The sequence below is a fragment of the Tamandua tetradactyla genome, chromosome 12, assembly GCF_023851605.1.
Source record: "Tamandua tetradactyla isolate mTamTet1 chromosome 12, mTamTet1.pri, whole genome shotgun sequence".
NCBI lineage: Eukaryota > Metazoa > Chordata > Mammalia > Pilosa > Myrmecophagidae > Tamandua > Tamandua tetradactyla.
The window spans coordinates 50,464,721-50,492,226 of record NC_135338.1 but is presented as its reverse complement, the minus strand read 5'-3'; the positions used below and the strand labels follow the sequence as shown (position 1 = coordinate 50,492,226).

The window sequence follows — 27,506 nt, the reverse complement described above, 5'->3', positions numbered from 1 at the left end:
CATCTCTCGCCCTGATGGTGGGCACAGCAACACCCCGCCTCTCCAGAATCACCCACCCAGGGGATACAGAATCGTGAATGTGTGAGCCACCTTGGAAATATGTCGAATCCCACCTCTCTCGAGAGAGTGGTCCCAGAAGCAGAACCCCCAGCCACCCTCATACCTGCTCACTAGAAGCAGACACAGAAGGGCTCATAGCTTTGTCTATGAAAAGCAAATAGTCTCACAGTAACGCACAGCTCCGGATTCCAGTACCTCTACCATCAGAAGCTCCTAGTATTCTTCTCCGCTGGGCTATAGACCCACGAATGCTTCTCCTTTAGCCTATTGGGTACAAGAGCTTTATGGGGCAGCACACATGGGAGCATATATATGTTTGCACCCTGGGTGAGTCCTGCACTTACTTTTTTTTTTTTTTTCATTTTATTAATGAAAACCATCAACCATATGGAAAGGTTGGAAGAATTTTACAGTGAACACCCATAAACTCACCACCTAGATTCTGCAATAAACTGATTACTATGACTTCTTTGTTACATATCTATCCATCTCTCTTTCCTTCCATCCATCTTATTTGTTTAGATGCGTTTCCGAGTAATTTAAAGTGCATTTCTTTCTAAATACATCAGTATACTTCCGCCTGCAAATCATTACCTAAGAGTTCAGTGTTTATTTGCAGATTTTTTCTTTTGGGGGTAAAATTTACGTATAGTGAAATGCACACTCTTAAGTGAATTACGTTTAGTAGACGAGGTCTGATAAACGCACACATCTGTGCAAAGCAGACAACTACCTATCCAACTTACCCAAACATCAACAGGGCAAGTGGAGCCTTATGTCCCTTCTTAGTAAATTCCAGCCCAAGTTCCTCCCAAGAGAACCGCTGCTCTGATTTTTTTTCTAGCATCAATTGGTTTTGCCATTGTAGAACTACAGTTTCTTGATTTTCATGTAAATGGAACCATACAGTTATGAATGCATAACTTTTGTGTAAAGCGTAATGCTTTTGAGATTTACCACATTATATGTTGGTAATTTATTTTTATTGCTCATTTCCCAGAGTTTGACTATGCCAATGTTTGTTTATTCATTATCCTCTTATGGAAGAAACCAGGACTGTCTGCAGTTTTGGGTTATCATAAATAAAATGGTTAGGAACATTCTTGTACAAGCATTTGTGAATATGTGTTTTCATATCTCTTAGGCAAAAACCTAGGAGTGGAATTGCTGAGAATTAGGGTAGGTGTACATTTAGTTTTATAAGAAATTGCCTGACTTTTTTCCAAAGTAGTTGTTTTGGTTTGTTAATGCTGCCAGAAATACAATATACCAGAAATGGGTTAGCTTTTTATAAAAGGAATTTATTAAGTTGCAGGTTTACAGTTCTAGGGCCATAAAAATGTCCAAACCAAGGTATCCAGAGAAAGAAGATTCTTAAGAAAGGCTGATCTGGGAAGGCACGTGGCTGGTGTCTACTGGTCCTTTGGGTCCTGGCTCCAACCAGCTCTGTTTTCTTTCTGCAACTACAAACGACTCTCTCTGTGTTGGCTCTGAAGCTTTAACCAAAATGGTTTCCTCTTAAAGGACTTCAGTTAGCGGCCCCACTTGAATGGGTGGAAAAACATCTCCATGGAGACACCTCATCAAAAGGTCCCACCCATAATTGGGTGGGTCATATCTCCATGGAAACAGCTTAATCAAAAAGATCCCACCCAGCAATGTTGAATCAGGATTAAAGAACATGGCTTTTCTGGGGTACACAGCAGTTTCAAACTGGCACAGTAGTCATACCAACTGACAATGTATGAGAATTCTGATTGCTCCATATCCTTGGGAACATTCAGCACTGTTGGTTGTTTAAAATTTTAAACAGGGTGGGCCACAGTGGCTCAGCAGGCAGAGTTCTTGCCTGTCATACCAGAGACCCAGGTTCGATTCCCAGTGCCTGCCCATGCAAAAAAAAAAAAAAAGTTAAAATTTTAGATATTCTGATGGATGTGCAGTGGTATCTCATGTTTTTAATTTGTTTCCTTAACGACTAATGTGCTGATTGGCCATTTGTATATCTTCCTTTGTAAAGTGTTCAAATATTGTGCCCATTAAAACAATTGATTTCTCTCTTTCGTTATTGTGTTACAGGGATTCCAGAACATCAGTCCTTTGTCAGATATTTATTTTGCTGATATTCTTTCCCAGTCTCTTTCTTGCCTATTTATTTTCTTAAAGAGGTCTATGATGGGGGCTGTGAGGGTGGTTCAGTCCTAGAATTCTCATCTGCCATGCGGGAGACCCAGGTTCGATTCTGGCACATGCACTTCCCAAACAAACAAAGAAACCAACAAAACAAACAAAATCAACGTGTAGTGCTGCAATAACAGGATACTCACATAGAAAAAGAATTAAATGTGACCCCGCCACACAGCATACAAAATAAATAAATAAACAAATAAATAAAAAGAGGTCTGTGATGGATAGAAGTTTTAATTTTGGTGCAGTCCAATTTATCAATTTCTTCTGTTACGTTTGGTATTCTTTGTGAACTAACAAATCATTACCTCCTTCAAGGCTGTATAAAATTTGTTTGTTTTTTCTATATGTTTTATCACTTGGACTTTTATGTTTGGGTTTATAATCCATTTTTTAGTTTCTGCCTAGTGTGAAATAGACTTGAATTTCATTTTGTCCATGTGGATATCCAGTTATTCCAGTACCTTTTTCTAAAGACTGTCCTTTTTCCCCATTAAAACACCTTGGCAGAGAGAAATGAGACAAAATAAAGTGTCAATGACTGAGAGATTTCAAACAGAGTTGGGAGGTTGTCCTGGAGGTTGTTCTTACGCATTATATAGATACCACATTTTTAGTTAAGGTGTATTGGAGAGGCTGGAGGGAACTGCCTGAAAACATAGAGCTGTGTTCCAGTAGCCGTGTTTCTTGAAGATGACTGTATAATGATATAGCTTTCACAATGTGACTGTGTGATTGTGAAAATCTTGCGTCTGATGCTCCTTTTATCTATGGTATGGACAGATGAGTAAAACATATGGATTAAAAATAAATAATAGGGGGGAAAAATGTTAAAATAAATTTAGTAGATTAAAATGCTAGTGATCAATGAAAGAGAGTGATAAGGGGCATAGAAAAAAAATTGAGGAAACAAAGGCTTAAATGTATCGGGTAGATGGAAATACTAGCAGTCAATGAGAGGGAGGGGGGTAAGGGGTATGATATGAGTTTTTTTCTTTTTATTTCTTTTTCTGAATTGATGCAAATAGTCTAAGAAATGATCATGGCGATGATATTTTGAGTTTTTTATTATATATCAAGAATGGAATGCTCATATGGTAAAAATGTTCATGTTTGTATGTTATGTTTAAAAAAAATTAAAAAAAACACATTGGCATCTTTTTTGGAAATTAATTAACCATATATGAGTGAGTTTATTTCAGGAATCTGTATTCTATTCATCAACCTTTGTCCACCCAGATGCTAACATTACACTGTTTTGATTACTGTGGCTTTATAGCAGGTCTTGAGATTAGGTAGTGTGAGCCTTTCAACTTTGCTCGTCTTTCTCAAGATTTATTTGGATACTGTAAGATCTTTATGTTTCCTTAAAAATTGTTAATTTCATCAAAAAAACTTGTAGAATTATTTTTCCCTTATTAGAGAACATGTGGGTTTCAGAATAATCATGCATAAAATATAGGAATCCCATATAACCCCACCACCACCAAGAATTTTGATGATAGCACATTCTGTACTCTTAAAGCCCATGGTTTAACTTAGGGTTTACTGTTTGTATAGTGCAGTGCTACGGATTTTTGTTTTTCATTCTTATTCTGTTACTATATGTACAATCTAACATTTCTTCTTTTAGTCATAGTCAGATATATATTTCAGTGTGGCTAATTGCATTCACAATGTAGAAAGAAATCCTTCAAATTAACAAAAAGACAAACAACCCAATTTTAAAATGAACAAAAGACTTGGACAGACATTTCTCCAAAGAAGATATACAATTAACCAGATAGCACATGAAAAGATGCTCAACATCATTAGACTAAGGGGAAATGCAAATCAAAACCACAATGAGATACCATTTCATACCCATTAGAAAGAACACTGTTAAAAAAAGATAAACAGAAATAAGTGTTGGAGAGGATGCAGAGAACTAGGAACTCTCATTCATTGCCAGGGGCAACATAAAATGGTGTGGCTGCTTTGGAAGACAGTTTGGCGATACCTCAGTAAGCTAAGTATAGAACCATCATACAATCTGGCAAACCCACTACTGGTATATACCAACGAGAATTGAAAATGGGCTCAAACAGATTATATGCACATCAGTGTTCATAGCAGCATTATTCACAATTGCCGAAAGAGGAAATATTAAACTTTCCCATCTAGGGAATTCCTGATATTCTCACAAACACTGGAAACAGCTAGTTTAAGTAGACTGAGCTCTGAATCTTGGGGTTTTCCCCTATGAAACTTATTCCTGCAAAGGAGAAGCTAAGGCTATTATAATTATGCCTAAGAATCACCCCCAGAGAAACTCGTGTTGCTCAGATGTGCTCTCTCTCTCTCTAAGCCACCTTGACAGGTGAACTCATTGCCTTTCCACTGGGAAACACAACCCAGCCTTTAGCCAACAATGACTGGTGTGGGTGTATGAATATAGTCACACCTCATTTTATTGTGCTTTGCTTTACTTCATTTCACAAATACTGCATTTTTAAAAATAAATTGAAGCCTTGTGACAACCCTGCAGTGAACAAGCCTATCGGTGCCATTTTTCCAACAAGATGTGGGAACAAAGGACATTGCTGGGACATAAAAAAGAAACTGGAATATAAAATGTGACTTTATGTCAGTGTTAAATTTCTGGAACTTGATAACTGCACTTAAGGTAATTACATAATTAGATATTATCCTTGTTTGTAGGAAGGAAAAAAAAAAGATGTGGGTTTTCCGTATTAGTTAAAGACTCTTCCAACATGAAAAAGTTAGAATGGCCATAGCCCAAATATCCCTAAAGAGAGGGATGGAAAGATTAAGGGTGATGGTGGAGTTATACAATGAAGATAGGATTTAACAAATGAATATGAATGCTGAATCATTAAATTGTTATCTCTTTTAGTCTCCAGAATCTTAGAGCAGCTAGAAGTAAAAACCTAAAACTGTGGAATTGTAACCCATGTCAAACCCTGAAATATGTTCTACAACTAATTGTGCTGTGCTTTGAAATTTATTGCTTTTTTGTATGTATGTTGTTTTTCACAAAGAAAAAAAGTCGATTGTGATGATAAAAAAATATTTATTCCATCTAGCCTCATATATTCTGGAGCCGCTAGAAGGAAAAATCTGAGATGATGGTATGGTAGCCCATGACAGACTCTGGGATCTGTCTTGTAACTACTTGTTGAAGAGTGCTTTGAAAACTATTGCTTTTTTATTTCTTTGCTTTGTGTATATGTTATACTATATGATTAAAAAGTAAAATAAATAAATAAATAAAAGATGTGGGTTTTAATTTCTATACTTTAATTTATGCAAGTGTCTCAGAGAAAGACTGCCCATTCCAGGCATTTTTACTTTTGGAGAACAAATAATAATTACAACTTACATTTATGGAGTTCTTGCCAGTGTTTAAGAGCACTGTTCCTCCTTGAGTAGGGCATGAGAGTTTGTAGGTTTGTCCAGAGTGATGCCCCAATAAACCCAGAATGATTTGAACAGTGAATAAAAAAGTCCCTGTGGTAGTCGGATTCAGTTGTCAACTTGGCCAGGTGAAGGTGCCTAGTTATATTGCTGTGGACATGAGCCAATGGTACATGAACCTCATCTGTTGCTCATTACATCTGCGATCAGCTAGGAGGCATGCCTGCTACGATGAATGATGTTTGATTCAATTGGCTAGTGCTTAAATGAGAGAGCTGAACGTAGCACAGCCCAAGCAGCTCAGCCCAGGCGTTTGGAGATGTAGAAAGGAATCACCCAGGGAAAGTTGTTGGAACCCGGAGGCCTGGAGAGAAGGCCAGCAGAGATCACCCTGAGCCTTCCCATGTAAGAAAGAACCTCAGATGAAAGTTAGCTGCCTTTCCTCTGAAGAACTAATGAAATAAATCCCCTTTTATTTAAAGCCAATCCGTCTCTGGTGTGTTGCATTCTGGCAGCTAGCAAACTAGAATGGTCCCCTTGGGGGAATGGCAAGAAAGGGGGAAAATTCAACTTACCCATGTGGAGAATTCCTAATATTCCTCACAAGCAGTGGGGACAAACAAAGCCATAGGCTGAGCCCTCAGTCTTGGGGTTTGTTCATATGAAACTTATCCCTGCAAAAGATAGGCTAAGCCAACTTAAAATTAGGCCTAAGAGTCACCCCCAGAGAACCTCTTTTGTTGCTCAGATGTGGCCTCTACTTCTCAGCCAACAGGGCAAGCAAACTCATGGCCCTCTCCCTCTCTACATGGAACATGACTCCCAGGGGTGTGGACCTTCCTGGCAAAGTGGGACAGAAATCCTAGAATGAGCTGGGGCTCAGCATCAAGGGATTGAGAAAACCTTCTAGACCAAAGGGGGAAGAGAGAACTAAGACAAAACAAAATGTCAATGGTTGAGAGATTTCAAACAGAGTTGAGTGGTTATCCTGGAGGTTATTCTTACGCATTATATAGCTATCAACTTTTTATTTAAGGTATATTGGAGAGGGTGGAGGGAAGTGCCTGAAAATGCGGAGCTGTGTTCTAGTAGCCATCTTTCTTGAAGATGATTGTATGATGATATAGCTCTAGCAATGTGACTGTGTGATTGTGAAAACCTTGTGTCTGATGCGCCTTTTATCTACGGTATGGACAGATGAGTAAAACATATGGATTAAAAATAAATAAAATATTAGGGGAACAAATGTTAAAATAATTTTATTAGATTGAAATGCTAGTGGTCAATGAAAGGAAATGATAAGGAGTATAGGGAAAAAATAGGGAAAACAAAGGCTGAAATATATTGGGTAGATGGAAATACTAGCAGTCAATGAGAGGGAGGGGTAAGGGGTATGGTATGTATGAGGTTTTTTTTTTTTCTCTTTTTATTTCTTTTTCTGAATTGATGCAAATGTTCTAAGAAATGATCATGGTGATGAATATATAACTATGTGATGCTATTGTGAGTTATTGATTATATACCAAGAATGGAATGATCATAGGGTAAGAATGTTTGTTTTTGTATGTTGTTACGTTTAAAAAAATTTTTTTTAAAAAAGAGCACCATTCCATTTGATCCTTATGACAGTCCTTATGACAGTCCCTTGAGGCAGAGAAGACAGATAATCCCACTTTACAGATGAGAAAATGGAGACTTGGAAGTATTCAGTGACTTAACTAAGATCATGTCGCTAGAAGGAAACAGAGCTGGGGCTAGATGATTCTAATGAATCCCGGGCGCCTTGCAGTTCTGTGAGTCACTTCTCAGACTTCAGTCAAATCTCATACACAGCTCGCCAACTGTCTTCTTCATTCAGGGTGGATGCATTAGCAAACCTGGGAAGGAATACTCTTTACATCACAACCTAGAACACACTCACAGACAGATAAATTGAAATGATGACCTTACTCTGTGCTACTCATAGAGCTATTTTCTACTCTAATTTGTATTGGTCATGACCCAGTAAATTTATTTCATGATTCACTGAACTTGTGACCCACAGTCTGAAAAATCACTGTTCTAGAATATTCAATGACAAGAATTCGCTTCTTTGTGCAGATTTTTCGAGAAACATGGACTTGTATTTCTCTACTTGGTTTCCTTTTGCCTTTAAACTCTGCAAGCATTTTTAGTTATTTAAGGAAGAGACATAAAAGTACTCCTCTGGTACAATTTTAACACACCACCTGGAGACACTTTTTGCTCTGCAGTGGCCTCGGGTGTTTCCCACTTGTCTTTGGTGAGCTCCCCACCTGTCCCCTCCCTCCCTGCCAGGGGCGGTCCTAGGATTTGGCGTGATTGTGTCAGAAACGGACATGTGACTCAAACTGGCATCCTGGGAACTTTGGTTAGAGCTATTGGGGAAGTATCTTCTTTCCCCTGGAATCATTCACTGGAAGGAAGACAGAACCCTGGAGCTGTGGGGGAGTTCTGGCATCCAGGTGGAGAGATCTTGCTTGAGAATGATGCCCTCATCTGGGAAAGCTGAGCTGAGATTTGCCGATAGTCTCCACCACATTCAGGACCCCTAGATCCAGCACATTTGTTGAATTTTTGTTACATTAGAGTCTGTTTTATGGGGTATGCCTAATTACATCTGCTACATTAGACTCCCAATAATGCATTCTTTTCTTGAAATAGTGGTAAAATATTTTTGAATATTTACAGAGGCTTTTTTGTAATATAAATTACCTGAAGAAAACAAAACTAGTCTTCAGTTGTTATGTTCATTTCTGAAGTACCTTTGAGCAAACAGCCAGCCAGCGCACACACAGTGGCATCATCCACGCCCGCAGGGCCAAGAGGGGACATGCGCTGGCTTAGCCAGGACAACATCAGAGGCGCAGTCCTTGTTCACTGCCTAGTTATTTTGTGATTTGAACCTTATTTTTCCCTCCTATGAAATGAGGATGGTATCACCTGCCTCACAGGGCAAAGGTGTACATAAGGTTACCGACGATGACCGTTGACCCCGAATAAATGCTGGGTGAATTTCGTTTTTCTCTTGGCCTTTCTGTGTCCGGCGCCGTCTCGCTCAGCTTCTGGTCCCCGGCCGGCGGAGGGAACAGGAGGGAGAGAGAGACAGACGCAGACAAACCGACTCAAGTGACAGACACGGGTTCGAGACACGCTGCAGTTGTGAGCACAGACCTTTACTGGAGCTAAGCTTGCATACTCTTTAGCAGATTCCGCGCGGGTAGAGATATCCCGCGGGGGAACAACCTCTATGCGGCCGTCAGGTACGGCTCCCTATGGGTCGTCTCCACCCACCCTGTCCAGGTAACCTCTTATATACTGTGCCCAAACCCAATAGGTTAGTGCCACGTATACAGAGGTGATTGGAAGACAGGGTTGGTGGGCGCGTGCGTCATACGCGGAAACAGGATGCGGGCGCCATCTTGACTCACTCGATGGGCGGGGGGAACTCTAGAGCAGGCCGCAGCGTGTCCACTAGGCCAGACCCGGGAGGCGGCTCTCCACATTTCTGGACTTCTCTTCCTGCTTATTAAAAAAGATTGGTGTGTTCTTTCATGAATGGTGACAAATGTGCCACACTGATGCAATGTGTTAATAGGGTGCTATATAGGAAACCCTGTATTTTATGCATGATTTTTCCGTAAATCTACAACTTCTCTAATAAAAAAAATGGAGAAGGGAGAGATGTTTTCCAGTTCTTAGAGATGTCATGAAAACCCTGTTACAAAGGGAACAAGGAAACTGTGCTAAGTGCTGGGAAACTTAAATGATAGGCCTAAAGATAATAAAAAGTGTAGTTTAGACCCATCAGTTGGATCATGCCTTGACCCGCAGGCTCGCTTAGAACACTGTAAAATGTGGAATACAAATAGAGTACACTGAAAGTGGCAGTGTTTTGGTCCCCGTGTTTGCTCACACCAGTCACTGCATGTGATGTCTTCATTTTATCATATCCCAACACCTGATTTCCTGGGCTGCCTCTTCCCTTTTCCACTGCACATTCCCTGCTGCCTCCTCTTCTGACACCTGACCTTCTACTTTGGGTTTTAAAGTTAGCAAGTCAATTGAAATGGCATGGTTTCAGTGAGAGAATTTCATAGAAATATTTAATATTGCCAAGTTTTCAGCCCTAGATTCTCTAACTTCAAAGGAACCTGCTCCACTGACAGATCACTTTTAAAATTATTAAGCCACATTAATAATTTAGTGGCTCAGGCCTGCATGATAATGCGATGTTTAGTGGTCGATTTTATGCTGCTGTGATGTTTAGTGGTTGATTTTATGCTGCTCCTAGTGGGTTCTGTCACACCAACTATGATTTGCTACTCAGGGGAAGAATGTGCACGCTTTTTTGCATCTACACAGCTCCCCATCATAATCACAAGTCCTGCCCCTAGAAGAAACTTCAGAACATCTGCTAACTTGTTGCATGGTTTCTCCCAGCAATAGCAGGACTTGAGAGCTTAACTACCTGGGTTCAAATCCCAGCTGTGCCACTTGTCAACTACGTGATTTTGGGCAAATAATCTTTGGTCTTAAATTTCCCTCTCTGTAAAAAAGGGATAATAGCACCTCCCTAATAATGTTATTATGGAGATGAAATCAGTTCATATATGTAAAACATGAAATAGTATCTGGTATGCAGTTAGTGCTTGGCACTTTTTGGTCAGTGTAACTGCTCAGGGACCAATGCATACAGCCTCAGCTGAGTTTCTCTCCTGCCTCTGCTTCGGGTCCTGGTTGTCCACACCACTGGCATTTCCGAGGGGTAAGTAGCTACACACATCCCTTAATCGGATCTCTGTCTCATCATCTTTTGGTGAATTCTATCATATAAGCAATAACCACTTAAGACATATCACTTTACTAGTTGATCAAAATGCAATTAAGTTATTGTAGAGTTATTATTATTATTTGTAGTGCTCTTTTTGAATTTAACAAATTCAGAAATCTTTTTGTCTTGGATATTGCTTGAAATAAGTGGGCTCCTGAACTTGGGAAGCGTGTCAAAGATTTTATCACTATGAAATCTGACCTAAGCATAAAATGTAGGTGGTATATAACCAAGAGAATTTTAAATTTAATGCTGCACAATAGTTCAGCTATTCTATTTCTGCCATCACTGAGTTCCTGTGCAGACTTTGTCATCGTACTTAGTCACATAGAATTAATAAAATTAATCCACCAACACTGTTGCTAAGTTTTATAATGGTAAGTGAAGAATACCTAATCGAACTTTTTCTTTGACATATTTTTCAGTCAGAAGCAAGTAATCATACGGAATTGTCTCCCTTGAATGCTCAAGGAAGGGGATACAGTTTTAATTCTTTAGTAATGAGGAAGAAAGTAAAATGTTATGTAAGATTTGGATCAAGTAAACACCTAGATGACCCCCAAATTTAGGTTTCACAATAAAATTGATCAAATAACCTTGGACACTGTTTCTCTAGAAAGTAAACTTTCAATCTCATGTGAAAAATAAAAATTGTGACAAAATCAAATCCGAGATTATTTTAAGCATACTTGACTCTGCGGTATAAATCATATTCATTTGAAAAAGTCTATATTACTATTAGTAATCAGCTTCTATTAAGGATAACTATTAACTCCTATGGAGGAACCCATGAAGATAAAGTTAGGTCGGGTAAAGTGTAATGTGGTGTAGGCATAGAGAATGAGCAAATCCGAGTTTTGTCTCCCCTGCTTGTTTTTTTTCTTTTTATATCTATAGTAGAAAAGATGCTTTATTTTACATATCATTGGTACATAATACATAAAATTGCCCAAAATCAGTCTTGGAAAACAACAGTAAGCTACACCTTAAATGGTCAAAGACCAAATCTATTTTTGTTTCATTTATTTCATTTATGATCAGATAACTACAATTATTTAAAATACTAATACTTTCTTTATATCCAATATCACAGATGATTTTTGTTACAAATGCTATAGTTTAGAATTTTTTTTTATTGTGAACTATAACATATATACAAAAAAGTAATAAATTTCCAAGTACATTTTAACAAATAGTTATAGAACAAATTTTAAAGTTTGGTATGGGTTATAGTTCCATGATTTTTGTTTTTTCTTCTAGCTGCTCCAAGACACTGGATACCAACAGAAATATCAATAAAATGATTCAGCAGTCATACTCATTTGTTAAATTCTATTTTTCTGTTATATTCCTCCATCTCTTTAAATAATACATAGAAGCAACAAATTTCAAAGTATATCACAACAATTAGTTGTAGAACAGATTTCAGAGTTTGGTATGGGTTACAATTCCACAATTTTAGGTTTTTATTTCTAGCTGCACTAAAGTACTGGAGGCTAAAAAAAAAATCAGTATAATGATTCAAACTCATACTTATTTCTTAAACCCGACCCTCTCTCTATATCTCCACCATCACCTTTGATCTTTTCTCCCACTCTTTAAGGGATATTTGGGCTTTGCCCATTGTAACTTTATCATGTTGAAAGGGCTGTTGGAATATGGGATCGAACAAGTTAATGTTCTGAAAGGGCTGGCCCCTCTGTATTTCAGGACTTATCTGGTCCAGAGACACATTTGGAGGTTGTAGATTTTGGAAACTTACTCTAGTGCATAGAACCTTTGATTGACAGGAATGGTTTTGGTTGGTGTTTGGCAAGTTATAATAGGTAGCAATATCTAACTGAAGCTAGTGTAAGAGGGGTCTCTAAAGTAGCCTTTCGACTCAGTTTGAACTCTCTCAGCCACTTATACCTTATTTGTTACACTTCTTTCCCCCCTTTTTGTCAGGATGGTATTGTTGATCCCATGGTGCCAGGGCCAGACTCATCCCTGGGAGTCATTTTCCACGCTGCCAGGGAGACTTTCATCCCTGGATGTCATGTCCGATGTAGGGGGCAGGATGCAATGGTTTCACTTGCAGAGTTGACTTAGAGAGAGAAAGGCCACATCTGAGCAACAAGGAGGCCCTCTGGAGGTAACTCTTAGGCATACCTATAGGTAGGCTAAGATTCTCTGCTACATATATATAAGCTTCACAAGAGCAAACCTCAAGATCAAGGACTTGGCCTATTGATTTGGATGTCCCTAATGTTTGGCACAGTATCCGGGGTTGCCCTGGTGGTAAAGTTTAATAGTTCCATAAATTTTCTCCCAACCCTCAAGGAACTTTGCCAATACTTTTTGATAATTTGCTTAATATATGCTGGGATGTATCCAGGCATTACATTAAACTATACAGGATTAAAGGCTCTCATTCTTATTCTGGGCTCTCTGTGTTTGGATTGTTTAAATGATCTATCCGGACAGGTTAAGTTAGATTATGTGCTACAGAAAATTTAGGTTCTGGACATGTTAAACTTTCTTCCTTTGGTCTCAAAGAGTAGGTGAAGTTCTAAAATGCAGGCAATGTCTTCCTTACCCCTGTATTCTGAATTACCTTAATCTTGACCCTATCAGCTTCATTCTTATCTCTAAATACCAGGTTATATATATTTAAATAGCTCCTCAAATCCAGAAATAACAATTACCACTCCAGACTAAATGTGACTGCTATAAGAGCTTACAATCTAGGCCCCAGTTTTCTTATAAGTATTTTTTTTATTAATTTTTAATTTTTAAAAAAATACCAAAAAACACCAAACACAAACATTTGTAACCTTTGATCATTCCATTCTACATATATAATCAGTAATTCACAATATCATCACATAGTTGTATATTCATAATCATTTCTTGGACATTTGCACCTATTCAGAAAAAGAAATAAAAAGAAAACAGAAGAAAATTCATACATACCGTACCCCCTACCCCTCCCCCTCACTGATCACCAGCATTTCAATCTAAATTTATTTTAACATTTGTTCCCCCTATTATTCATCTTTATTCCATATGTTTTACTCATCTGTTGATAAGGTAGATAAAAGGTGCATCAGACACAAGGCTTTCACAATCACACAGTCACAATTGTGAAAGCTTTATCATTATACAATCATCTTCAAGAAACATGGCTACTGGAACACAGCTCCACATTTTCAGGCAGTTCCCTCCAGCCTCTTCACTACATCTTGACTAACAAGGTGATATCTATTTAATGCATAAGAATAACCTCCAGGATGACCTCTGGACTCTGTTTGGAATCTCTCAGCCATTGACACTTCATTATGTCTCATTTTACTCTTCCCCCTTTTGTTCGAGAAGGTTTTTTCAATCCCCTGATGCTGAGTCTCAGCTCATTCTAGGGGTTTTCTCAATCCCTTGATTCTGAGTCTCAGCTTATTCCAGGATTTCTGTCCCACGTTGCCAGGAAGGTCCACACCTCTGGGAGTCATGTCCCATGTAGATGGGGGAGGGTGGTGAGTTTCCTTGTTGTGTTGGCTGGAGAGGCCACATCTGAGCAACAAAAGAGGTTCTCTTGGGGGTAACGCTTAGGCCTAATTTTAAGTAGGCTTGACCTATTCTTTGTGAGGTTAAGTTTCATATGAACAAACCCCAAGATTGGGGGCTCAGCGTATAGCTTTGGTTGTCTGCACTGCTTGTGATAAAATCAAGAATTCAACTTTGGGAAGTTGAATTTTCCCCCTTTCTCACCATTCCCCGAAGGGGACATTGCAAATACTTTTTTATTCACTGTTCAAATCACTCTGGGATTTATTGGGGTATCACTCTGGACAAACCAACAAAATCTTATGTCCTACTCAAGGTTCCATGTACTTATGGTGTTCAGTTAAGCTGTTTATATAAGTTATATTAGGAAATGCACTAGTCAAAATATAAATTTTGTACCAAATAAATATTTTGTGAGTTTTCTTGTATTTTTTTAATGATATCATACAATATTTGCTCTTTTGTTTCTGTCTTATTTTGCCTTATCAAATATCCTACAGGTTCATTCACATTGTTGCATGTCTCACTACTTCGTTCCTTTTTTGTAGCAGCACCATGTTCAATCATATGTTTACACCATTGTCTGCCAATATGCTTCTCAGTTAATGTATCTTTCAGCCACCTCTCTCTGCTAGGCCTTATGTATAATGCCCAAAGTCAGCAGTCCATCAACATTCTCAATTTTAGATAATTTCATTGTTCCCAAGAGAAGGATAGCCAATAAACACACCTTCACCAAATAGAAAATACAAAACTTCCCCTAACTCTTGTCCCTTCCCCCATTATGTACCCCTGGTGTTGCTGCAGAATTATTGATGTTTTCCTGTTAAACATATCCTATAGCATGTGTCATGGTCAGGTTCACGTATCAACTTGGCCAGGTGGTGGTGCCCATTTGTCTGGTTGGGCAAGTGCTGGCCTGTCTGTTGCTATGAGAACATTTCATAGAATTAATACATGATCACATTAGCTGCATTCACAGCTGATTGCATTTGTAATCAGCCAAGAGGAGTGTCTTCTGCAATGAGTGATGTTCTATCTAATCACTGGGAAGCTTTTAAGGAGGATTCAGAAAAGACAGTCTCTCTTCCTGCTTCAGCCAGCAAGCCTCTCCTGTGGAGTTCATCCAAACCCTTCACTGGAGTTGTCAGCTTCACAGCCTGCCCTATGGATTTTGGACTTTACATTCCCATGGTTATGTGAGACACTTTTATAAATTTTATATCTACAGATATTTCTTGCTGATTCTGTTTCTCTAGAGAACCCTAGCTAATACATGCAATAGCATTCCCCCCCCTGCCATGCCCCAAATTATACACTCTTTGTACAAGAGTCATACCTTGGCAGTAGTTCATGCAAGAGATAATTTATATTTATAGTGTTAATTGGTGGGACACATGAGTCTATACTATAGTCATAAAAGTAGAATCATACAGTATCTATCCTTTTGTGTCTGGCTTATTTCACTCAGCATTATGTCCTCAAGGCTCTTCTATCTTGTCATGTGCTTCAGGATGTCATTTCATCTTATTGCTACATAATATTCCATTGTATGTATATACCAAATTTTGTTAATCCACTTGTCTGTTGATGGGCACTTGGATTGTTTCCATCTCTTGGTGATTGTGAATAGTGCTGCTATAAACATTGGTGTGCAAATCTGTGTGTGCCACTGCTTTTAGCTCTTCTGGGTATATACTGAGTAGTGGTATTGCTGGGTCATAGGGCAAATGATATTTAGTTTTCTGAGGAACCACCAGACTGTCTTTCTTAGTGGCTGTACCATTATACATTCTCACCAGCAGTGCCTACATGTCCCAATTTCTCCACATCCTCTCCAACATTTGTAGTTTCCTGTTTGTTTAATAGCAGTCATTCTTATACGTGTGAGGTGGTATCTCATTGTAGTCTTGTTCTGCATTTCCCTTATAGCTAATGAGAATGAACATCTCTTCATGTGCTTTTTAGTCATCTGTAATTGCTCTTCAGAAAAATATCTATTCATATCTTTAGCCCACCTTATAATTGTTATTTTGCTGTTGAGTTATATGATTTCCTTATGTATACAGGATATAAAACCTTTGCCTGATATGTGATTTCCAAATATTTTCTCCCATTGAGTTGGCTGCCTCTTCACCTTTTTGACAAAGTCTTTTGAGGTACAGAAGCATTTGATTTTGAGGAGTTCCCATTTATCTATTTTGTCTTTTGTTGTTAAAGTTTAGGAAGCTACCTCTTATTATTAGGTCTTGAAGATGGTTTCAGGAGCTTTATGGTACTGGTTCTTATATTTAGGTGTCTGATCCAATTTGAGTTAATTTTTGTATAGGGTGTAAGGTAAGGGTTCTCTTTCATTCTTCTGGCTATTAATATCAAGTTTTCCCTTGCCCATTTACTGAAATGACTGTTTTGTCACAGTTCAGTGGATTTGAGGGCCTTGTTGAAGATCAGTTTAGCATAGACTTGGTGGTCTATTTCTGTGCTCTTGATTTGATTCCATTGGTCAATACTCCTATCTTTGTGCCAGTACCATGCTGTTTTGACCACTATGGCTTTACAATAAGTTTTAAAATCAGAGAATGTTAATCTTCCCACTTCATTCTTCTTTTTTAGGATGCTTTTAGCTATTTGGGGTCTCTTTCCCTTCTAGATGAATTTGGTAACTAGGTTTTCCAAGTTGTCAAAGTAGGTTGTTAGAATTTTGATTGGTACTGCATTGAATCTGTAGATCAATTTGGGTAGAATTGACATCTTAATTACATTTAACTCTCCTATCCATGAGCATGGAATGTCTTTCCACCTATTTAGAGCTTTGATTTCTTTTAACAATGTTATGTAGTTCTCTGTGTACAAGACTTTTACATCCCTAGTTAAGTTCATTCCTAAATACTTGATTCTTTTAGTTGTTATTTTGAATCAATTTTTTTCCTTAATTGATTCCTTGGTTTGGTCATTGCTTGTATATAGAAACATTACTGATTTTTGCACACTAATTTCATAATCTGCCACCTTGCTGAATTTTTTTATTAGTTCAAGTAACTTTGTTGTAGATTTCTGAGGATTTTCCAAGTATAGTATTATGTCATCTACAAATAATGAAAGTTTTACTTCTTCCTTTCCAATTTGGATGCCTTTTATTTCTTTGTCCTGCCTGATTGCTCTTGCTATAACTTCTAGTACAATGTTGAATAATAGTGGTGACAGAAGTTATCCTTGTTTCATTCCTGATCTTAGGGGGATAGCTTTCAGCTTCTCAACATTCAGTACAATTCTGGCTATGGGTTTTTCACATATGCCTTTTATAATGTTGAGGAAGTTACCTTTGATTTCTACCTTTTGAAGTGTTTTTTATCAGAAAAGGATATTTAATTTTGTTGAATGTTTTTTCAGCATCAATCGAGATGATCATATGATTTTTCCCTTTCAATTTGTTAATGTGCTGTGTTACATTAACTGATTTTCTTGTGTTGGACCATCCTTGCATTCCTGGTGTAAACCCCACTTGGTCATGGTGTATAATTCTTTCAATTTGCTAATATTTTGTTGGGAATTTTTGCATCTATGTTCATCAGAGAGATTGATCTGTAGTTTTCCTTTCTTGTAGCATCTTTACCTGGTTTTGGTATTAGAGTGATGTTAGCGTCATAAAATGAGTTAGTGTTCCTTTTTCATGAATTTTTTGGAAAAGTTTGAGCAGGATTGGTGTTAGTTCTTTTTGGAATGTTTGATAAAATTCCCTCATGAAGGCATCTGGCCCTAGGTTTTTTTTTTGTAGGAAGATTTTTTATGACTGTTTGATTCTCTTGTGATTGGTTTGTTGAGATCTTCTATTTCTTCTTGAGTCAGTGTGGCTTGTTTGTGTGTTTCCAGGAATTTGTCCATTTCATGTAAGTTGTCTAGTTTGCTGGTGTGTAGTTTTTCATAGTATCCTCTTATGATTTTTTAAAAAATTTCTCCAGGGTCTGTGATAATGACTCTCCTTTCATTTCTGATTTTGTTTATTTGCATCCTCTCTCTCTCTCTTTTTTGTCAGCCTGATTTTGACAAAAATGACTGATTTTGTCAAAGAATCAACTTTTGGTTTTATATTCTTTCTATTCTTCTTTTGTTCACCCATTCATTTAACTCTACTTTAATCGTTATTTCTCTTCTTCTGTTTGCTTTGGGATTAGTTTGCTATTCTTTCTCAATTTCCTCCAGGTGAGCAGTTAAGCCTTCAATTTTTACTCATTCTTCCTCTTTTTTTTTTGGCATGGGCAGGCTCCAGGAATTGAACCCAGTCTTTGGCATGGCAGACGAGAATTCTGCCACTGTATCACCATTGCACCACTCTCATTCTTCTTTCTTAATATAGGCATTTAGGGCAATAAATTTCCCTCTCAACACAGCCTTTGCCACATCCCACAAATTCTGATATGTTGTATTCTTATTTTCATTCTTCTATAGATAGCTACTGATTTCCCTAGCAATTTTTTTGACCCATTGGTTGTTTAAGAGTGTGTTATTTAATCTCCATATATTTGTGAAAGTTCCTATTCTTTGGTGATTATTAATTTCCAGCTTCACTCCACTGTGATCAGAGAACATGCTTTGAATAATTTCAGTGTTTTTAAATTTATAAAGACCTGTTTTGTGTTTCAGCATATGACCTATCCTGGAGAATGTTCCATGAGCATTAGAGAAGAATGTATAATCTGGTGTTTTGGGGTGTAATGACTTATATATGTCTGTTAGGTCTAATTCATTTATCAAATTGTTTAAGTTCTCTATTTCCTTGTTGATCCTCTGGTTATTCTGTCTACAGAGGAGAGTAGTGTATTGAAGTCTCCTACTATTATTGTTGAAACGTCTATTGCTCCCTTCAGTTTTGCCAATGTGTGTCTCATGTACTTTGGAGCCCCTTGATTGGGAGCATAAACATTTATGATTGTTATATCTTCTTGGTGAATTGACCCTTTAATTAGTGTATAGTGTCCTTCTTTGTGTCTTATGATGTCTTTATATTTGAAATCTATTTTATCTGATATTAGTATATCTACTTCTGCTTTTTTTTTTATTACAGCTTGCATGGAACATCTTTTTACATCCTTTCACTTTCAATCTATTTGTATCCTTGTGTCTAAGATAGTCTCTTGTAAGCAGCATATAGCTGGATTGTGTTTCTTAATCCATTTTGCCAGTCTGTATCTTTTAATTGGTAGGTTTAGTCTGTTAACATTTAAAGTTATTACTGTAAAGGCATTTCTTGAATCCACCATCTCATCCTTTTGATTTTATTTGTCAGATCCATATGTTCTTTTCTCTCTTTCTTTTTTTTATCCTTTAGGTTACCCTTACTGGTACTCTTCATTCTGTGCCCTCCTCCAGACTTCCCTTTCCTGTCTTTTTTTTTTCAGCTGGGAGAACTCCCTTTAGTAGTTCTTGTAGGGCTGATCTCTTGTTGACATTTTCTCTCAGCCTTTGTTTGTCTGTGAAAATTTTAATCTCTCCATCAGTTTAGAAGGATAATTTGGCTGGGTACAGAATTCTTGGCTGGAAGTCTTTCTCTTTCAGGATCTTAAGTATATCATACTACTGCCTTCTCACCACCATAGTGCCAGTTGAGTAGTCTGAATTCAGTCTTATGTGGTTTCCCTTTTATGTAGATTTCTTTTCTCTTGCTGCTTTCAGGATTTTCTGTGTCTCTTCAACATTTGACAGACTGATTAGTATGTGTCTTGGGGTAGGCTATTTGGGTTTATTCTATTTGGAGTTCGTTGGGCTTCTTTGATTTGCGTATTTATGTCTTTTATAAAGGTTGGGAAGTTTTCCCCCATTATATCCTCCACTAATCTTCCTAGCCCTTTACTCTTCTTCTTGCACATGGATGATCCTTATATTTGTGCACTCTGTTTTGTTCATCATTTCCCTGAGATCCAATTCAAAATATTCCACCTTTTTTTTGTTATTTGTTCTTTTGTGTGTTCAAAATCAGTTGTCCTGCCCTTTAGTTTGCTTATTCTTTCTTCTGCCTCTTCAAATCTGCTGCCATGTGTCGCTAGTATTTTTTTATTTGGTTTACAGCATCTTTAATCTCTGTAATATCTACTATTTTTCTATGTATTCTTTCAAATTCCTATTTATACTCTTCTAGTTTCTTCTTTTTTTTTCACATGGGCAGGCACCGGGAATCGAACCCGGGTCCTCGGGCATGGCAGGCAAGCATTCTTGCCTGCTGAGCCACCATGGCCTGCCCCTAGTGTCTTCTTGATCTCTTTTATGTCATTAGCCATCCCACTGATTTTATTTAGTAAAGTTATTTGAACATCTTTGATTAGTTGTTCCAAAATCTGTGTCTCCTCTGGTGTTTTAATTTGGTCATTGGACTGGACTGTATCTGTCTACATTTTTATATGGTTAGTGATCTTCTGTTGTCTTTGCAGCATTTAAATATCTTGATGGGGTACTTGATTCCTTCAGTAACCTAAAGCTTTGTATTTGTGGGACGAGTGTGGAGCAGGATGCAGGGCACTAGGAGGGGCACAACAGGGCAGTGACAGGTTGCCGTGCACGTATATGCACAGGTAGGTTACACTACACTGGTACTTCCTTGTCCCCATCTCCTTATCTGTGTACTCCTATGGCTCCAGGCCTCCATCTGGAAATGGACACTCACTAGCTGTCCGGTCTCCAGTTCTCTGCCTCTCAATTCTTCTGCTTTTTCAACCAGGGCATCCCTATGTGGTGTAGAAGACCCTCCTATGTCACTTACACCCTGAAATCTCTCTCCTTATCTTTGTTCTGTCCCTTCTCTAGCTGCTCTTTGTAGCAGGGGTGAATCAACTTATCCTATCCCACCATCTTCTCAGAAGTCCACTCCCTTGTTTATTGTCGGAATGTCTGTCTGTTACTTATGAGCTCAGAAACATTAGCGTTATGATTTTATGTTGAAAAAAATACCATCTCCCTAGCCTCTGAATTTAACATTTCACATTATGGCTAAAATGGTCAACTTTTCCCGGGAGTATGTTGATGATAACTTAAAAGTCCTATCTTCCTGTCTCATTGCAGGAGAGCAGCTTGGTGGCAGACCATGCCTCAAGATAATGCATACAAAGCAGAGGGAGCCTGGAGTCCTCCTGCCAAAATGGTAGGTGAGTTCCTAAGTCACCAGATATCAGGGTTGGCCACTCAATACCTCAGAAAAACTGTAGGTCTCTTAAAAGCTCCTGCATTCAGAACATCCTGTTGAAATTCGTCATCTAGTGTGAAAATCCCATTTAGACTGTTGGCTACATGTCCATCTCAGTACAAAGATGTAGCTAAGGTTTCAAAAGAACAAGATAAAACTTTTTACGAAAAGTGGATAGTGGTTCTCTGTGTCCACATGCAAAGACATTTCTACTGAGATGAGTCTGTGTTCATTGTTTAGGCAGAAGTGAGACTTTGGATGCTTTTTTTCCTGTTTCCCTATTTTTTTTTTTTTTTTTTTTAACATGGGCAGGCACCAGAAACCAAACTGACGTCTCCCGCATGGCAGGGAGAACTCTGCCACTGAGTCACCATTGCCTGCCCCTTTGGATGCTTTTATACGGAGGTTTGTCTTCAGCAGGTATAATGTGTTTCCATGAGATCTGAAAGGGCTGGAGATGAAAACCAGAATAAAAGAGGGCATGCAGCTTTGTGCAGACAGAAGGGAGGCAAGAGTTTCTGGATTAGGGAGAAACAACTATTAAACACCATCCTGAAATAATGGGAAAACATTAATAGGTATGTTGTTAGCCTATTAATTTAGCCAGCCCCATTAAGAAAGACCGGATGGGTAGAACTACTTGTTTTTTATGTTCCAAAATGTGTTCTTGATTATTCATAGAGAGCGGGGTCATTATTTTATGTTCCACTTTTCCCATTCAGAAAGCATGTGGCAGTGGCCCCTACCTAGGCCAGCCCAGCTCAGCCCTGTCCTTGCCTGAGCCCACCCTGCCCAGGGCAAGAGGTGTGGGATGATTTCTAGGCACCTATTGAGTGGCTGTCTTGTGATCATGGATGGCCTCTGTCACCAGATGTGTTTACCCAGTCCATTCCACACCCTGCATCCATTTCTGGATGGGCTTTCCAGGTCCTCCTTGGGTCTAGAGCTATACCAAGTGTGGTCCAAAGACCCAGGTCAGAAAGTAAGAGTAAGCACTTAGAAATGTTCATGGCAATTTGACAGCGCAGGGACACCTGAGAACCCGATTTTGTATTCTGTGTAAATACCTGTCAGAAATGGCTTGGGGGAAAAACAGTCCACCTCTTCAGCACTGGTTTACTGACTGCCCAGAAGCGTGAGCCACCTGGTAGTACAGGGCAGTACTCAAATATTGGCCATAGCGCTTTCTAGAAGGATGTACTTGGACAGGCGCTTTCCCTTTCTGATCCTGTGTCCTTATGAGGATGATCATCATGAACAGTGACAGCAACAAAACACGTGGACTACTCTCATTGTGCAGGCACTACTCTCAGCACTATTATTAACCCACCTAATTCAATAACTGTCTGTAATGGATATTACTCCCATGCCTATCTTATAATTGAGGGGCCAAAGCACAGGGAAGTAGAAGAACTTGGGCTAGGTTACATAGCCAGTGAGTGGCACTGCTGGACTTCATACCCTGGCAAGCCTACCCAGCCTCTGTACTGACCGGCTTGGCCATCCTGCATCCTGGTACTGTCACATTGATCTAAGGAGCTAATGTACCCATGATCCCCCACAGTAGATGCCTGGCTGGACTCCATGGCTGCTAGCCATACTCTACTGCCATTATCCTCACCAGCTAGGCTCTGAGCAGCATACATTTTCTGGGTCTTGCCCCAGAGCAAACGGATGGCTTGCAGCCATTACGATACTGTGAACAGAGGCTTGCCTGGTGCCACCTGGAAGCTCCTGGTACCTGTCTCCTACCCTTCCAAACCAGGATGGGACCACTAAGCTGGTAGGAATCATGGGCCTCTGCCGCAGTCCATCGGACACCCAGCTCAGAATGCAGGCTATGCTCTGGGCCCGGCCTACTGCTGTGTTGGCTTCTACTGCCAAACCACAGGGCCCTCCTGGTTTCATGCCTCTGAGGCTGGCTCCTGTGATGTAGGGTTTGCACGTTCTAGGGAATAGAAGGCAGGGTCAGGAAAAGATCAAGCCTTAGTTTTCTTATCTGTGAAGTGAACTGGTTAAACTAATTTAATGGCTTTTCAACTTTCTTAATCAGAACTTTAAAAAAATAACAGAAACCCAGGTAATATCCTGTGCAGGATTCCAATGTATGTAAAGCAGAGCTTCCTTCTGTGATGAAAGTGCAGGCAGTGGGGGAGGGCCTAGTCTCTTCCCTGCCTTGATCACAGTGCCCCCACCCACTTGGGATCCCACCTTTGGGAAATCTTGTGGCTCTGAAGGGACAGTTTGGAAAACTATTTTAAAACAGCTTTGAGAAAACATATTCAACTCTTCTAAACTGTAAGATGAAGAGGATGGTGACAAACTGACTATAGCCTCATGTAGAAGAAAATAGGGTTTTAATTGCCTATGGAAACCCAATTCCTGAGTTGAAGGCCACAGAGCACAGAGCAGAAAAGCTGAGCTCTGACCCAAACCAGCTGTGTGACCTGGAGGATATGGGAATTGAAGGCAATGAATTAAGCCACCTTCTGGAATTTCTTTCAAGTGAAATACTTATGCACGTTTGTATGGTTTTATGAGTTGTCTTCTTTGGAAACTTCTGAGATGAAAGAGATCCCCAACCACCATAGGACCATGGGGAAAGGGAGAGGGGATGGCAGGTGGTCTGGTCCCACTGGGATAAAAAGCAGTGAGGCATCTGGACTTGGTGCTGGAGAGGGAGGAAAAACCTGGTGAAGCCAGGCCTGAAGGTTGCAGAGCAAACGGGGTCAAGATGACTGTGTCTGGGGAATGGTCTCTGCTGGGGGCTGTCGTGATACCCCAGCTTCAACGATAAATCCCAGGAACATGCCGCCCAGTAACTCCCAGGAGATGAACTCAGAGAGCTAAGAGAGGGTGTGGGAGAAAAAGCAAATGACCAAATTCTTCCTCTGAAAAGTTTCAGTTGAATGAGGAGCACCTTTTCCAATGAGAGTGAAAGCATGAAACACAAACATAGTCAAGGTTAAGTTCAGAATAGCTGGCACATCACCATGAGATTCTGTATCACCAAGAGAATAATTGTATCTTTAGTTGTTAACATTGTGAAGTTTAATAGTTTTTATTCCAAAGTATATAAAAGTGAATTAAGACAATATTTTATTTTTTTAGTGAGAATGCTAACAACGACCATTAAAAGTCTAACCAATATCCACGTTCACAAAAATGGCCTTTGCAAAGAGTTTCTTAGGGGTACAGAGCAGACTTTGAGGGAAGTGAATATCCAGTATAAGCAACAAGAAAATCCAATGTTTCAGGCTCAACATCTTATACTTAAATTTCACAGTGCTTTACAAGTCTCAGGAGGGAACCCACATGTTCCCATGTGTATCTGGTGCTTTGATATAAGGAATATTCCAAATCCATGGCCGATCTAGGGGGAAAAAAAAGCCCATTAAATATACATAATATTAATGTGACCTGGATCACAGAAAATTCACTCACCTGATGGAGTAAAACCAACTGTGATGAACTTTTCCTGAGCCAACCCTGGGAGATATCCCCTTAAGATAATGTTTTTTAGTGCAGGGCTTAGTGAATGTGGGGAAGCTGGTTAGGAGAAATCTAGGCAAATCCTAGCACAGCTACCTATTAGCTATTAACTCAGCAAGGCACTTGACTTCTCTGAACCTATTTTGTTTTCTGTACTCACTTTGAGGGGCTATTGTGGGATTAACTGGGATAAACCCCTGTAGCATGCAATATGATGTCTGACACACAGAAAGAGCCTAACAAAGGGTAGCTATCTTTTTCTTTCAAAAAACTGGAAAAAGCAACAGTTATCAGTTACGACAAGTGAGGTCCACGTTTCAGCTCTCAACTGGTTATCCATAACCAAGAGGCTCAGTCATGTCCATGAACTACTTTTGTTCTGTTATTTAAGGGTGATGATTGATGAGATAAGATGGTCATGGTCTATAAAGTACTGCAGAAAAATGCTGAGCAAAGCAATCTGCCTTGGTGTTCCATGCAATAGAAAGAATACTGAAAACCTACGTTCAAATCCCCCTCCATCCCTCTCTGCACTATAGGGAAGGCATTTGGATTCTGGCTTCAGGTTCCTCCTCTGTGAAATGGGGATGACATCAGCCACCTCCTAGGGTAACTGAAAAGAATGAGTATGTAAAAATTCCTAGCATGTTGTAGGTGCTAAATAAATGTGAATTTGTCTCCCTTTTAACTGCTGTTAACAAAACTGAAAAAGTTGAAATCACTCTCACTGTACATCATTGCTGCTATCACTGTCAAGCCATTTCAAAAGGATCATAATAGTGTAGAATGTAAATAAACATGTATTGCAAAGATTAAAAATAAATCCTCATATTATTGTCCTGATAAATTAAGAGACAGAAGAGCTCTGAGTATTCATTGTAAACTGCCACTAAATGGGTCTGCCAAGATGGAGCGCCAAGGTAAAGGTGTGTGTCAGTGCTGCAAAGAACTTTTGGGGGAGGCTCTCTCTCCCTTTCCTGAACAAAGGTAGATGACAGCTCAGAGGACAGCCTGGAAAATAATCATATCTGCAGCTCCATCCTCAGCAACTTCACGGTTTGTGTTGAATAAGCCCAGCAATCACGCAAATAGCAGCACCCAGAGTGGACTGGGTAAAAATGGCAACAAGTTATTAGCGCTGAGTTCTCTCATCTTTGACCTTGAGATGGGTTGAAAACGTTTTTCATTTCAACTAAACAAGCTTCTTAGGGAGACACTTGGGCCTGTTTCCCATGGCTGTCTCATAAAAGGTTGAGGGACTGAAGGGGCTAAGTGCGATAAAACGATGTTGAGACTGGAGGAACCATGGCTTGGGCCTGGACTTCTCCATTATCTATCCATCTTTTCCTGTAAACTGCTCTTTGGCAATATCAGCTCTGCTTCATTTCCATGTCAGAGGATACCCAGATTCTCGCTGGAGGTATAGCTGTTAGAGATTCTCTTCTGCAATGCAGGATTTGTAAATCAAACATTTACCTATCAGCCAGGAACGTTAACATCACCTATAGCATTTATATTCCCCTCCTCTCCCTCAGAATTAGGCAATAATGAGTGAGCAAGTTCCTGGCAATGACCTTATTGGAAAAACCCCTGAAACTCTGCTTTATAAATGAGCAGAATATTTGTACCCATGGGCTGATTGGTCCCCATGCTGGCTGAAATATCCACCACCACCTTGAGGGGAAACTAGAAAAACGGCTAAAAAGAAGGCAGCTGTGATCCTGTTGTCTTTTTACCTGTGACTATTGGATTTAGCATTAACATTCACTGGGTTAGATGACAGCTTGTTTTAAGCAATCCTCCTAAGTTGTCCTGTGAGAGAACTGCTTGCCTCATACTATATTAACCATGCGTTCAAAATATCTTGTGGGACAAACCAGACAAAGCTGAGGTCTTCACAGAGCATATAGTCCCAGAGGGAATGGCATTTGAATTCTGAATATGACCATGTCTGTGCAGCCTATTAAGATTAATTATTCCAGGACCCACAACCCTATGAGAGCTGGTTTTAGTAGGTCTGGGTTGGGGCCTGAAAATGTGCATTTTTATCACGTTCCAAAGATGATCTTGAAGCAGTCAGAGTTTGTGCTTCAAGCTTACAGGGGACAGGAAAATGTCTTTTTTCCTGGAATATAATAGATGGATTTAGAACAGGATAGTGGAATAATCAGATTTGCAAGGTAGTAGTGTGAGGATGGCTTTGAGTGGAATGAGACCAAATGTGCAGAGAGGAACAAAGAGAAGGCCAGTCTGGGTACAAGGAGGCCCAAGTTAAACCACGGTAAGAAGACTGGGAATGAGGGGACGGCCGTTGGCTTCATCTCTTTATATACCTCCATCCCATCTCTTCCTGTGGTCAGGCATGCACATCTCATGCACAGCTGAGCCCTCCATGGAGAGGCAAGAAAGTATGATATCAGGGTGAGGATGTTAGGTTCAGATAGCCTGTGGGACCTGGACCAAGGAGCTGAGTGTAAAATGGGGATTATGCTTATAACTGCAGGAAGAAGTGAATTAATTCATGTCAAGTGCTCCCAACAGTTCCTGGCACATAAGTGTTTAATGAATGTTAATTTTTAATTATTATACTACCTCATAGAAGATAAGAATTGTCTCATCTTACATGCTGTGTAGGTCCTAACCCTTTTTTTTTTCCAATTAATTTTTTAATAATTGGTCAAACCCCAATCAAGAAACCTGGAGTTATCAAAGTAAACAAGAATAATTTATCAGACTCCCTTGAAATAAATCAGTACATGGTTTTTAGGGATTTGAACTGCTGGA

The 27,506-nt window shown here is 39.3% G+C and overlaps 1 protein-coding gene across 4 annotated transcripts in view; it reads right to left on the bottom strand.

Moving 5' to 3' along the window:
• Positions 1–24,280: 24,280 nt before the first annotated feature.
• Positions 24,281–27,506, bottom strand: part of TDP1 (tyrosyl-DNA phosphodiesterase 1) — a 95,702-nt gene continuing 92,476 nt past the window's right edge. For all 4 annotated transcript variants that reach the window (XM_077123301.1, XM_077123302.1, XM_077123300.1 and 1 more), the window contains one exon: positions 24,281–24,603. In XM_077123301.1, coding sequence (XP_076979416.1) covers positions 24,530–24,603 — 74 coding nt within the window. In that variant the 3' untranslated portion in view covers positions 24,281–24,529. The remainder of the gene's footprint in view (positions 24,604–27,506) is intronic.